Below are 12,528 nucleotides of genomic sequence, written 5' to 3'. Positions count from 1 at the left end.
TGGTATTTTTATAAGTACAGGAAGGAGGCAATCGAAGGACTTGGAACTCCTTGATCCTTGTGCGTCCCTTCTGGACTGATCCCTGCGCGTCCCTTCCAATTAAAGATATTCCAGGATTTTATGGAGGCGGGGCAGGTGCGTTTGCTGCGCACAGCCGTTCCTTTCCCCGGACCTGTGGCATTATCTGGGCGAACTCGCTGTCAGCACACAGTCCTGTGTCGCGGGCCCGCACACCCGGGCTCGGGGCCGCCGCCTCGCAGCCCGCACCCGGCGCGGCGCTCGCAGCCCGCGGGCCGGGCGGGGCCTGCCCGTGACGCGGCCCGGGCGGGGCCCTACAAACGAGCCGGCGCCAGGCTCGGGCTGCGGCGCTGCCGGCCGGGCGAGGCGGGCGACAGCGGGCGCTCGCAGCCCCCCGCAGCCCCCGCACGCCGCCGCCGGGCGCGCTGCCCCGGACGCCGCCGCTGCCGCCCGCGGGCGCCCATGGAAGAGCGGGGCGAGCGCTGCCCCCCGGCCCCGCGCCCCGGCGGTGAGTGAGGCGGGTGCCGCGGAGGGGAGCGGCGCGCCGGGCCGGGCGCTGCCGTGCCCGTGTGGGAAGTTCAGGGTGGGCGAGGGTGCCGGCGGCCGTGGGTGGGCTCTGCCGGCCCCGGGGAGCGCTGGCGCTGCCGCCCGGCGCCGCCGCCTGCCCGGCACCTGCTGCCGGCAGGTGGGAGCCCCGCGGCCGCGGCAGGAGAGCGCCGCTGTGGGGCTGCGGAGCGTCTGCCCGGCCCGGCGGTACCGGAGAGCTGTGCCCAGCCTCGGCAGAGACGCGCCGAGCTGCCTCAGCCCTCCGGACTCACGGAGCCAGGCTCTGGGAGGCAGCGCTGCCCGTGGGGGTAGGAGAGAAAGCGGCGGGGAGAAGCAAAGAGCTCGGCAGCACCTGGCCAGGTGCGGCTTCTGGGCACTTTCTTCATCTTCTTTCTCCTGTGGCAAAATGACAAACGCAAGTAAGGGCAGAGTGGTGGGGCTCTGGAAGCGGGGCGCCTGCCTGACGGGAGAACACTCGCAAAAGCTCTGCTGAGCATCTTCGATCCGCTCGCTCCTCACATAATGCTGGAGCCGGCGGGATGCAGCGTGCTGAGCTGGAACCTGCGAGCGGCATAGGGCTGGGGGCACAGTGGTCCTTGGGGCTTGGCAGGAGGGCACAAAGCCTAGATTCGAGCTAGTTTCTGTTCTGAAGGACTGGCACCTTAAAGTACTACAGCAAAGGCTTGGTTACTGCAGTTCTCGGTGTGCTTTGCTAGGATAAAGGTGTGTGCAGTTCAAGTCTTATGGGGGTAAAAGGATGCTGAGAGGCATGGGTAGTAGCCTTCAGAAGGAAGAGTTTGGATTTGGTCTCATCTTCCAGCCAGAAATTCAAAAGATCAGGAGGGGGCACACAGCTGAGTACAGGCAGTTCAATCACCTCAGCTGGCTGGGAATTAAAGTACATTATTCTCCTTCCTTTCTCTGTCAGTGTAGTGAGTTAAGGGCTTTCCCAGTTTCAAGACTGTTCCTCTTTGGATTTTGGTGTGGAAAGAAAAAATACCTGTGAAGTTCCAGGAATATCATGCTTGAATGGCACGGGGATAGAATGTCTGCAGGGAGCATCTTTCTGGCGTGAGAGATCCATGCAGTGCCCACTCCCACTGAGAGAGAGCCTCTGCAGTATGTATGGCAAATGGAACATAGTAGAACACATTCAGTTTGGTGAATATATATATTCTCTGGCTATCAACCCTAATTTGTAAGTATAAATATAATAACTGCTGCAATTTACATTGCCAGCATTTGTTGCACTCTTGAATAAGTGAATTTCTCACAATGCTCAGAAACGAGCACCTCTCAGTAAGAGCACAGTCACTGGCATCAACTTCAGCTCTCTCTTGCACATCCACCCTTTCCGGACCCACCCTCTTTTTTTCTCCTCTTTCAAAAACGCAGCGGGTTTTGATACTACATAACCAAAATTACCTCTGGTAGGTCAGCAGGAAGGTTATGCATCTGAAGCAAGGCCAGCTGTTTGTTGCAGTGGAGAGACCCTAATTTGACAGAGCAAATTCCAGCCTGAGGATTGCCAGGTTCCCATCTGTGTCCCTTTCCTTGTCAGGATACTACCTTGGTTGCTCTGAACTAGCCATATGCTTGCACAGGCATTACAGAAAACCAGAATGTGTGGAAAACACTTTCTAATACATACATGTAGGTACAATAAATACAACTCTTCTGCTTTTTATTAGAGGAAATAAAAAATATTTTATTAGTCTTACTAACCTGGGATCTCTCCCTTCCCTCATCCAGAAATGCCACTCACAGCGCATAAGATATCAGAGCCCAAAAACGTGTCAGATCTGATGGATTTCCATGAAAACTTTTGATAATGAGAAAAACAAAACTGCAGTATGCTAAGGCAGACCAAGATGGGAGATCCTGCTGGTCATCTCATTTGTCACTCCAGAACAGGAGGGTTCCCTCCAGGTCACTGTGTAGAGCTTTGCTCAGTAAATTGATTGGTTTAGCTGAGTCTAATACAGTGATGACCTCACCAGTATTCACCCTGCTCCAGTGTTATTCTGAAGGCAGGAGAGTGGAAGACACAGAAATCTACTTGGAATATGAACTAAATGAATATTTTGAGGTGTGGAGATTTTTGTTGTTGTTTTTATTTTTGCTGTAAATTACTGGTATTTGAAACAGGGCTTACATCCCTGTGTAAGAGGCAAGAAATTGCCTGGCAGAGGAAATGAAAATGGGATTGATTAGTCTCTTGTGTTCCCTATTTTAATACATCTAGTTAAGGTGAGCCTTTGTCCTGAGAGGGGGCAAGACAGGACAGAGCCATCTTTTCACACATGCTGTTTTCTTGGGGACAGCTTTGATGAATTAGGAGGCAACTCTATTAACTGTGCAATAGATTTCTGCTTCCTAATTAGAATGTGACCCATTTTGCTTGGAAAGTGGGGTGGGGAGCAATTTCTGGATTTTGAATTGAGCATTTGGATTTATGGAGGGGGTAGAGGAGGCAGTGGTACAGTGTACCCTCTTTACAAAACTGAATCCTGACAGGTATTTTAAAAAATTGGTAAAAGGGGTTAAGGGGATTCCATAGTACTGTTCAGTACAAAAAAAAAATTCTGTGCATCCTGAGCTTTTCAAGTTATTTTTATTCTGGTGTAATGTCCCATTTTTTTTTTAACCTGCATGAGGTTCTCTGAAATCTAGGGTATTTTCTCTTCTAACACTTTTTATGATCTCTTGCCATGAAAGATTAGAATGGTCCCTTCTGGCCTTAAGAAAGAGAGCATGTCATATATAACCGTAGTCTATTGTAAATTTGCTACCTTACTGCTCACACTGGAGCTGAACTCCTTTGGAAGTCATGAACTGGTGGCCTATCTAATTTGCATAAACTCTATTTATCACAGCAGGTGCAGAAATGCAGCAGATTTCAGCCAAAAATACTTCCTACCAAGTCAGCCTTTCTCATTTTGTGAATTTCCCCTTCCCAAAATTTAACAGCCTTTTAAAGTGTATTTCTGAAGTTTTAGTGCTGATAGACAGTATCTCATCTTAACAGCACTGAAATTATTATTAGATTTCTTAACATCTGACTATAAAATTTAAAGCCATGATTTAATCTTTGCTGGTTGTGCAGCAGTTTTTATGTCATTTGGGAAATGTACATATCATCTAGGCGCTGTAGGACAGGTTTATACAGTTGCATGTAGTTTCATGTCTCAATGTGCAAATGACTTTTTTGATATTTCATGATGTGATCAATAGTTTATGGTTTTGGAGACCTTCAGTAGTATGTAGTTCTATTTCCTTTACTTACCTCTTTCCTTCCACCTATCTCCATAGCACTCACTAATGTAGGAAAGTATTTTATTTGTAGTTAATTACTGGAAACTAGAATTCAAGCATTTAATTGGCAAATGTTGTTTAAAACTTTTGTTAAAATGGGTTTAAAAACCACAAGTGTATGCAGTTGGAAGTATAGGAAGAATTTCTTCATGGAGAGGGCATTGTGATACAGTTTAATAGATAAAAGTAAAAAAAAAATGCAGAATATATTTTTAAGAAAAAACATTTCGTAATTTGAATTACATTTAAAAAACCCAAAACCCTGCTCCCTATCTTTTCCTGCTCTTGGCTGAGCTTTAAGTGATAGCTGTACTGGGAATTTTTATGTTACCAGGGTACAAAGTGGCACTTGAACTAATATAAACAACTAAGCAATACATCTTGTGGTGGACAGAGTCTACCATTAGAGGATAGGAATATACTGTTCATATCAATGAGTTCTTGAAGGATTTCAAGTACACTGCAATTGCTCTAGTTGGGTTTTTTTAAAGCACATCACTGAATACAAATGTTCAGAACACTGAGTCTTTATCAGTTTAGGAAGTTGGTTATCTCAGTTAGGGGAATTTTTTTTACCAAGAGAAGAAGCCAGCATAGCAGATGTGTGGGCTGTACTGCGCAGCTTGGTTTAACCAGCAATGTTAGTCTTATATTTTGCAGTACTCTGTACCCAAATATGTGCAAGGGAAAATATAGTCCACAAATTGTCCTGAGGTTCTATCACATCAGCAAAACTAAGTATTCTTTATGGGAACAGACTGTCTTGCTTAGATTTTCAGCTCTAATCTCCCTCTACAGACAAACTTCAGCAAGTGAAGTATAGTTCTCATTCAGTCCAGACTGTATTTTTAGATGGCTGTGCAGAGATCTCTCCAGTGAAGGGATTCAGTTCTGCAAGGAAATAAAGTGAGGCTATCTGAAACTTAACCTGTTTGTCCACAGTCCCTAAAGAGCCAGGGAAACACAACTTCTCTTTAATGAAGGTGAAGTCATTTGCATGCTTATGGAAAGGATGATGTCTTACCTCTCCTAGTGACTGTCCTGCTGGTACCTGGGTCCCGTTAGCTCTGCTGAACCTCTCAGTGTGTTGCTGTGGGCTTTTTTTTGTGAGGTATGTCTCTGCCTGATGCTTACTGACTGCCCTACAGACACTCCTTATGCCTCTTCCTACCACTTGGGCAGCTGACTCAGAGGCTCTTCTGAAAGTTCAGAGCTAAATCTAACCCTATCCAATTCCCAGCAAAAATGAAGTTACCACTCTAGGAAAAAACTACCTTATTTTGTTAATGCATATTAAACTAAGAAGTCTGTATAATCTAGATGGTTTAGGCAGTGTCACTGGTGACACACATATAGAGGCATTGAAATACCTTTGTAGAATAATAAGAAATATCAGAAATTACAAAATAGTGATACATGTTTCAAAGAGCACTGAAACAGGCTTAAAAGTCAATGACATATGACAGCCTCTGGCCATCATTCTGCATTTACTGATTAAATTTTCTATTTATTTCCAAGTTACTATTACTGTTGAATAGGCTTTAATAATAAAGTCCACATTGAATCTGGTTAAATAAACAGGATGGCACATTTCACTAATTAATTGGAGAAAGCTGAAGAAAAGATTAAGCAAAAGCAATCAGAGTTTTTGAAAAGTCTTGGTATAATCTTCAAAGCACCATTTAACATAAACTGTGTTTCTTTTACAACTTGCTCATTTACTTGTAGCAAATACAAAAGTAATGGCTGTCAGTTAAAGTTTTTGAACTAATCTGGAACACAGAGTCATGAAGTGAAGTCATATATGCTCTGCATGACTTGTGGATGCAGTGAAGAGAATTCTTAAAGCAGAAAAGTAGCTTGGCAAAGTGCCTGCTTTAAACTCCTCAGTGCATGCTTCTTATTGTTGAAAGAGTTTTTCAGACCCACAAATTATAAAGCTATGGAATACACAATTGCATCATTTTATATAAACCACTGTAATTCTAGACAGCAAACTACAGATTGACCTAAAGCATTAAAGAGAATGTAGGACATGAGAGCTGAATGACAACCCATTTACATGCTGCTTTATTCCTGAAGACCACTCTTCTCACACATTGTGTATTTTATGCTGAATTTAGAGGCACAGTCATGTCCTTTGTGTTGCATTAATCTAACAAAACAAAATAATTGATCTAGATATCAGGCCTTTACAGTTTGTGAGAAACAAAATAGAATGGAAAGAAAAGGCAGACAAAGCTCTATTACTTGAAAACAAAACAACAATAGCGTATAGGTACTCTGAATGGCATAGTTACTGATGTGGTTTTTTGGAAGTGCATAAAATAAATGCTATCAGTACAGTAGAGGTGTTCTGCAGTGGAGGATGTGCACCTGAACAAATAGCTGAGGAGGAACAATGAAGTTCTGTATGTCTGAAACAAAAGATATTCCTATGTTACAATGAGATTTCATATTGCAACAGGAAACAGTTGCTTTTGTGTATTTAGGAAAAGCTGTGCCCTACAGAAGTCTTTAACAATGGGAAGACAATTGAGGCAGAGCTCCACTGAGGCTCAAAAGCCTGCCTGAGGTGGGGCCCCTGGTACCACACCTGTAATATCCCACATATTCTGATTTCAAAGATGCTGGCTAAGACAAGAGTAGAGCTAGAATGAAGAGACACCTTCCTATGTCTTTTTCTCAAAAGTTCCTATGCTATAGTCAGCTACAGGAAGGCTTGAATAAAAAAGTTGGTGACTGACTCGTATGCAAACTATGAGTTACAAATTAAGAATCCCAATGAATTAATATATAGCACTAATTTTCTTTTTCAAAGAGAAAACAAAACACCCTAAAAATCCCCCAACAACAGCAGGAAAAAAAAAAACAACACCCCCCCCCCTTTCCAATCCAGTGGTGTGCTGTCACTGAGACCAGCAGCTAAAATTTAATTTTTCCAGAGATAGTCTGTTAGAGAACTTGGCTGCTAGCATAGCATATTTCAACCTGACTATTAAGAAATAAGTGTTCCTACCAGAAGGCTTTAAATTCACTTCTTTCCACACAGTTCAACCTGTTCCTTGCTAGAATCCTATTATGCTTTTCCAATAAGGTGTTAAGACAACTGCTCCGGCTTACTATTTATGGAGCCAGTGACTTAAAATATACTGTGAAGTAAGTGGCTATTCCTTTTAATCTGTGACCTTAAAATTCAGCAGAGTTGATGTTTTGTTGTTCTTGTGTACTGAGCTGCCCATCAGTCGCTGATCCAATCTGGCTGGTGCTGTATCCTGTGCTCCCATTGCTGCTGAATATTGTGGCAGCAAAGCTCAGGGAATTTACCTACATCGAATTTTCTGTCACCCAGTGTCTTCCTCCATCAACAGCCACACTGTGGGGCTGTTAATACTATTTCTTGTTAAAAGTGATATAGATTAAGCTGAGAATGATTAGGAGGAATGGTGGGGACAGGGAAAGAGATCAGAAGACTAATGATGACAGATGAAATGGAACTCTTCCAGACAGAGAAAACTTAACAGTGGCCAAAAATGGAAAAAAAACCAAATTCCTCTGCAGAATTGCCTCACATCAGACATTGCAGAATAGCCTGAGACAAGGTATGCCCACAAGCTCAAAGCCTGTGGGCATACAAGGAGGCCCTCTCTTAACTTCACATCATGACACTTTGCTTCTCTTTCTTCGCAGCCTTAATTTCTGCTTCCGAACAATATTGCTGCCTGGTAGCCCATTAAAAATGGAAAAAGGGAAAGCAAATAAGTGATAATCAGTAGAAAACATCAGGAAGCAGACCTGTTCCGTTCAGGATGGAGTCATGACCTCTGTAAATGCAAAGTTATCAAACAGAACTTTAGATTACTTAGAAACACATCATTAGTCCTTGTTGCACTGGGACTTAGGTTATTGTGGAAAAGTCATTAGTTCCTTTTCACATTCTCTGGAGAATTTCCAAAACCTAGCCCTTGCATTTCCTCAGGTTGTTCATATGTAATTTCATATTTCAGCCCTTGTTAACTGGCACAGTATGTGCTGTTCCAGGCTTAAATTCATAATTACAGTAGCCTGCTAAGGCAAAGCAGTCAGGTACTCAGCTGTCATGGCCTCTACTTCTAAGTGGAGTTAGACAATACTGAAATCCACACCAGCCCTTCACTGAGGGTATAAAGTCTTTGGAAGACGTTGTAATTCAGGGAGCTTGTGTACACAGCCTGCTCATCCTGCAACAATCTAATAGCTCTACTATGTGTGAAACCATTACAATTTCACTTCAAACATTGTGTTAAAAATACCCTGACCTTTAAAGGGTGTTCAGTGGTGGTATTTAGTAGTCTTTTGATAAAGCCTAAACTTAGTTCTTTACATCGCAGCACTTGCTGGCTAACTCTTGAAATGACCTTCAGAAGTACCCATTGTGCATTTTCTTTCCTGAGTATGGAGTTGGGAACCACAGGTATTCTAGTGTTTTTTTGATTCAGTCATACTATAGTCTATGGTTTTATTATCTCACTTCATTGCAGGGCCAGTGTGCAAGCCACCTATTTTATCCTTAGAAACAAGTAAGCACAAAGCAAAAGTTAACTTCACTTAAAAATTACACAAAATTCAACTTTTCCTTGGTGTGCTATTTATCTAGAGCTCTTCCTAATTCCTGCCCAGGATGGTGTTGCCTTCTCATGTTGGACAGTTCTATCTACATTGCATGAGCCTTTTTCCCAGGAGGTTTGATTTCTAAGGTTGCTGTTACATGATTCTTTGAGAGGCTGTAATTCCCAGACATCCTACAAGACCCTCATCTTTTAGGCATGCTCTTTTGGTCCCCTTCACACCTTTTCGTTTTTATGTTTGTTTCTTAGGCAAATCTGTTCTTGTAGACTAAAAAAACAATTCTTTTATGATTGTGGTTCAACTCGAAGGAAATCAGATTTTTAAAAAATAATAACTAATAACACCCTGTGTGCAAATGAAAGATTCATAATATTCATGTCTCCTGATGTCAGGAAATAATTTTCTTATGGCATCGTTGCACATGCCTGTCTTTTAAAACATTTAATTGCACTAAATTATCTATGAGCCTGGAGTTGGGAAAGCTAAAGTTTGTTCAGCTTTGAACAGAAAAAGATAATTTGCAGTGTGCCTGGATATAAAATAACGTGCTTTTTCTTTTCCCTCTTTCAGCAAAGTTTTTGCTTGAGAAAAACACATTTGCTCAGCAAAACAAAAACCACTTTTAAGGGTTGTTCTTGGTGGAAATTGCTCTATGCCCTATCACCTACTTGAGTGAAACCAGACTAAGAACTTCTGTCATGGCAGCTTTTCTGCTGGGAGCTGTGTTGCTTATTGTTCAACCTCAGATAGTGCCTTCCAGACCAGCTATAAATTCAAATGCTGAGACTTCTTCTCAGTCTGTTCAGAGAGAGCTTTTAAAGAAAACATCTCAGAAAAATGACTTCAAGGAAAACATTCATTCTAATGGATCATGTCAGCAGCTGCCACAGACTATTATTATTGGAGTGAGAAAAGGTGGAACAAGAGCTTTGTTAGAGATGTTGAGTCTCCATCCAGATATTGCAGCCGCAGAAAGTGAAGTTCACTTCTTTGACTGGGAAGACCATTACAGGAATGGATTGCAGTGGTATATTAATCAAATGCCATTCTCGTATCCCCATCAGATCACCGTGGAAAAAACTCCAGCGTATTTCACATCACCTAAAGTGCCTGAAAGAGTTTATAACATGAACCAATCCATGAGACTACTCCTTATTTTAAGAGACCCAAGCGAGAGAGTGCTGTCAGATTATACCCAAGTGTTCTACAACCACATGCAGAAGCACAAGCCGTACCCATCCATTGAGCAATTCCTGATAAAAAATGGTGAACTCAATGTGGACTACAAGGCAATAAACAGAAGCTTATACTACATTCACATGCAGAACTGGCTGAAGTATTTTCCTCTCGATCATATCCACATTGTAGATGGGGACAGACTAATCAAAGATCCCTTTCCAGAAATAGAAAAGGTAGAGAGATTTCTGAAGTTATCACCACAGATAAATGCTTCAAACTTTTATTTCAATAAAACCAAGGGGTTCTACTGCCTGAGGGACGGTGGTAGAGAGCGCTGTTTGCACGAGTCCAAAGGACGAGCACACCCGCAAGTGGACACCCGGTTACTGGAGAAACTGCAGGAATATTTCCATGAACCCAACAAGAAGTTTTTTGAGCTTGTGGGCAGAACATTTGACTGGCACACATTTGTGGCGAGTTAGTGGTAAGCTTCAGAACCTATGTTCCAGTGTACAGCTAGAAGATTTTAAAAGGGCATTTAAGCTATTATTTATTTGTAAAATCCATAAATACTTCTGTACAGTATTAGATTCACAATTGCCATATATACTAGTTATATTTTTCTACTTGTTAAATTTGAAAGCATTTTGTATTGTTTTTCATGGTTGTTAACATTGTGTATGATGTGTCTATATGAAGAAACTAAATTATTTCATTGCAGAAGGTGCTCTCTTGAGAATGTGTTGTCTTTTTAATAAATAAGAAATTCATTTCGACAGAACATTTCTGAATTATTTGAATACTTTGGCCTTCCTGGACTATTTTCTCTAATTGCTAATGAATATGCTAAATTTTACTTTTCCATTTTTCTTAAAGTGTGGATTAATAATTTCTTTTCCTTTTGCAAATACTGTTGTAGCTAACAAATTGTTCAATCCTGCTTTATGAAATTATTTCCTGTCAAAGTGTTGGTACTTACACATGTTGGGAAATGCACACCCAAAGGACAATGGATGTCTCTGTGTAATTTGATATATTAACTGCTGTACTTAACATTCATATTCACTGTTATAACAAGTCCTCCTCAATTCTTTGGCAGTACAGTGCAGGTTTCATGGCAGAATTTTAAAGATTATGTGGGGACCAGCTCATAAAATACAGTTAGCTGTAGAAATATGGTCAACCTGAAAACTTCCAGTCTCTGAATGTATGTATACTTCATAAAGAGGTATGGTTGAGAGAATTTAAGCAATATAGAGACTTTTTCAAGGCTGCTTTTGACTGTTCCTACATTTCATAGCGCATTTATGCTTTACCATCGCTGAAAATGAACACACCAGAAAAATTAGTTGGTCTACATTTCAGTAAGCAGGAACTTCTTTCATATAAATATTTCTACATTTGTCCCCTACTTAAGGCTGCTTTCTATGAGTTTTCAGTTGCTTCATGCAACTGCAAATTGCCTATGGACTACTATTTGTTTAATCTCCTTCCAAGAACAACAATGCCAGGTCTTGATGAGATGTGTGTTGTGGGATTAACCCAAATTCCAGGAATTTGCCTTGTTTTCCATCTGCTAAAAATGGAAAATAGATGTTAGTACATTGGTAAAAACTACAGTTGTCCTTATCTACAGTGGTTATGATGTGTTGTTCGCCATCAGTTTCTGGAGTTAGAGTTAATCCAGTTTCCACACAAGGCTTCTCACAGTACTTTCAATCCAAGATACTGATTTTTGTTTCATGACCTTGAGTTTAGTTGTTGAATGTGCAATGGCAACACCCAGTAAATTTGAACTTGCTACAATCCTTTATAAAATTTAAATGTGAATTCATTAATTTTTTTTCTGGTGAGCTAGTGCAGACTTGGGCACTATAACAAGGTATCATCTGGATGCAAATATCCCATATTATGCCTTTTGCATGAAAATTTGCAGATGCTCTCCCTCTCTCCCACTCCTTGTGCACCTGCCCAAGCTGTATTCAACCTCAGAGAGGTTGGCAGTGTTTTATAAAGCCTACAATGAAATGGTATTGTACTCAATAAAATATTTTCTGAATTGCATTTTTCCTTCTGTTTTTTTTCTTCAGTTTCTTGTTTGGAAGACCAGAATTTAGAATTCAACTCCAGTTTAGATTTCAGCTAAATGTTACTTAAGAGCTTAGCTATTGATTGAATAGTGTGTTGCTATTGATATGAAAGCAGTTGTTTGCTGCTGGGTTGTGTCTGAATGATTCACTGCTGACCCAGGATATACAACAAGGAGGCAAAGTTTCTGGTGGCAATAATGTCAAATCTTACATGAGGCAGATACCAAAAATAACAGAATCATAGTACCATCATGTTTCTCTTAAAGTTTTAGAAGAGAGAAATTCAGGGAATTTTGTGTAAGGTGGGGCAGTATTTTTTCCTACATTTACCCCATAACCTTGGTAATGTTATCTCTGCAGGAGCCAGCTGGACCAAAGTGATTTCGGCCCAGACAAAAGGCTTCCATTAGTGCCTTCCTGCAGTCTCAGATTAAGCTCACCACATTTACCAATGCTTTGCTGAGAAAGGAAAAATACTAGCAGGCATGTGACGAGGAATTGGAGGAGTACATGGAGGCAGGGCTGCAACAAGTCCACCTGCAGCAGGTTGAACAGGGTATCAGTGTTGAATTGGAAATGCCTGTGCAATACTGCTGATGGTGGTAATGAGGATACTCCTAGTGCCTAGTGCTGCTTGATACCAGTAGTTTGCCTGTCTCTAAGCAGGTCACATGCACACATTTCCCCACACACAACATGGCTTGTCTCTATAGAAAGAGAAGTGCAGCATGAAGCATTAGGTCACTATTACGTTTACAGTGCTAGGACCTCA

General features: G+C 41.7%; 1 protein-coding gene across 2 annotated transcripts; it reads left to right on the top strand.

Moving 5' to 3' along the window:
* Positions 1-447: 447 nt before the first annotated feature.
* HS3ST1 (heparan sulfate-glucosamine 3-sulfotransferase 1) lies at positions 448-11,730 on the top strand. 2 transcript variants are annotated; one of them, XM_058025005.1, is made up of 2 exons: positions 448-526; positions 9,058-11,730. In XM_058025005.1, the coding sequence occupies exon 2, from the start codon at positions 9,186-9,188 to the stop codon at positions 10,146-10,148; it is 963 nt and encodes a 320-aa protein (XP_057880988.1). In that variant the 5' UTR covers positions 448-526; positions 9,058-9,185; the 3' UTR covers positions 10,149-11,730. The 2 variants fall into 2 exon arrangements, with proteins under 2 accessions (XP_057880988.1, XP_057880989.1); XM_058025006.1 differs by lacking the exon at positions 448-526 and adding an exon at positions 883-924.
* Positions 11,731-12,528: the final 798 nt, after the last annotated feature.

This window comes from Melospiza georgiana, chromosome 5 (assembly GCF_028018845.1).
Source record: "Melospiza georgiana isolate bMelGeo1 chromosome 5, bMelGeo1.pri, whole genome shotgun sequence".
NCBI classification, from domain to species: domain Eukaryota; kingdom Metazoa; phylum Chordata; class Aves; order Passeriformes; family Passerellidae; genus Melospiza; species Melospiza georgiana.
Note: the sequence above shows the minus strand (reverse complement) of the source record. Positions and strands in the feature narration are given on the sequence as shown.

Bases quoted from the DNA above. Each gene is read 5' to 3' on its own strand.
- HS3ST1 (XM_058025005.1), top strand. From the start codon at position 9,186: ATGGCAGCTTTTCTGCTGGGAGCTGTGTTGCTTATTGTTCAACCTCAG.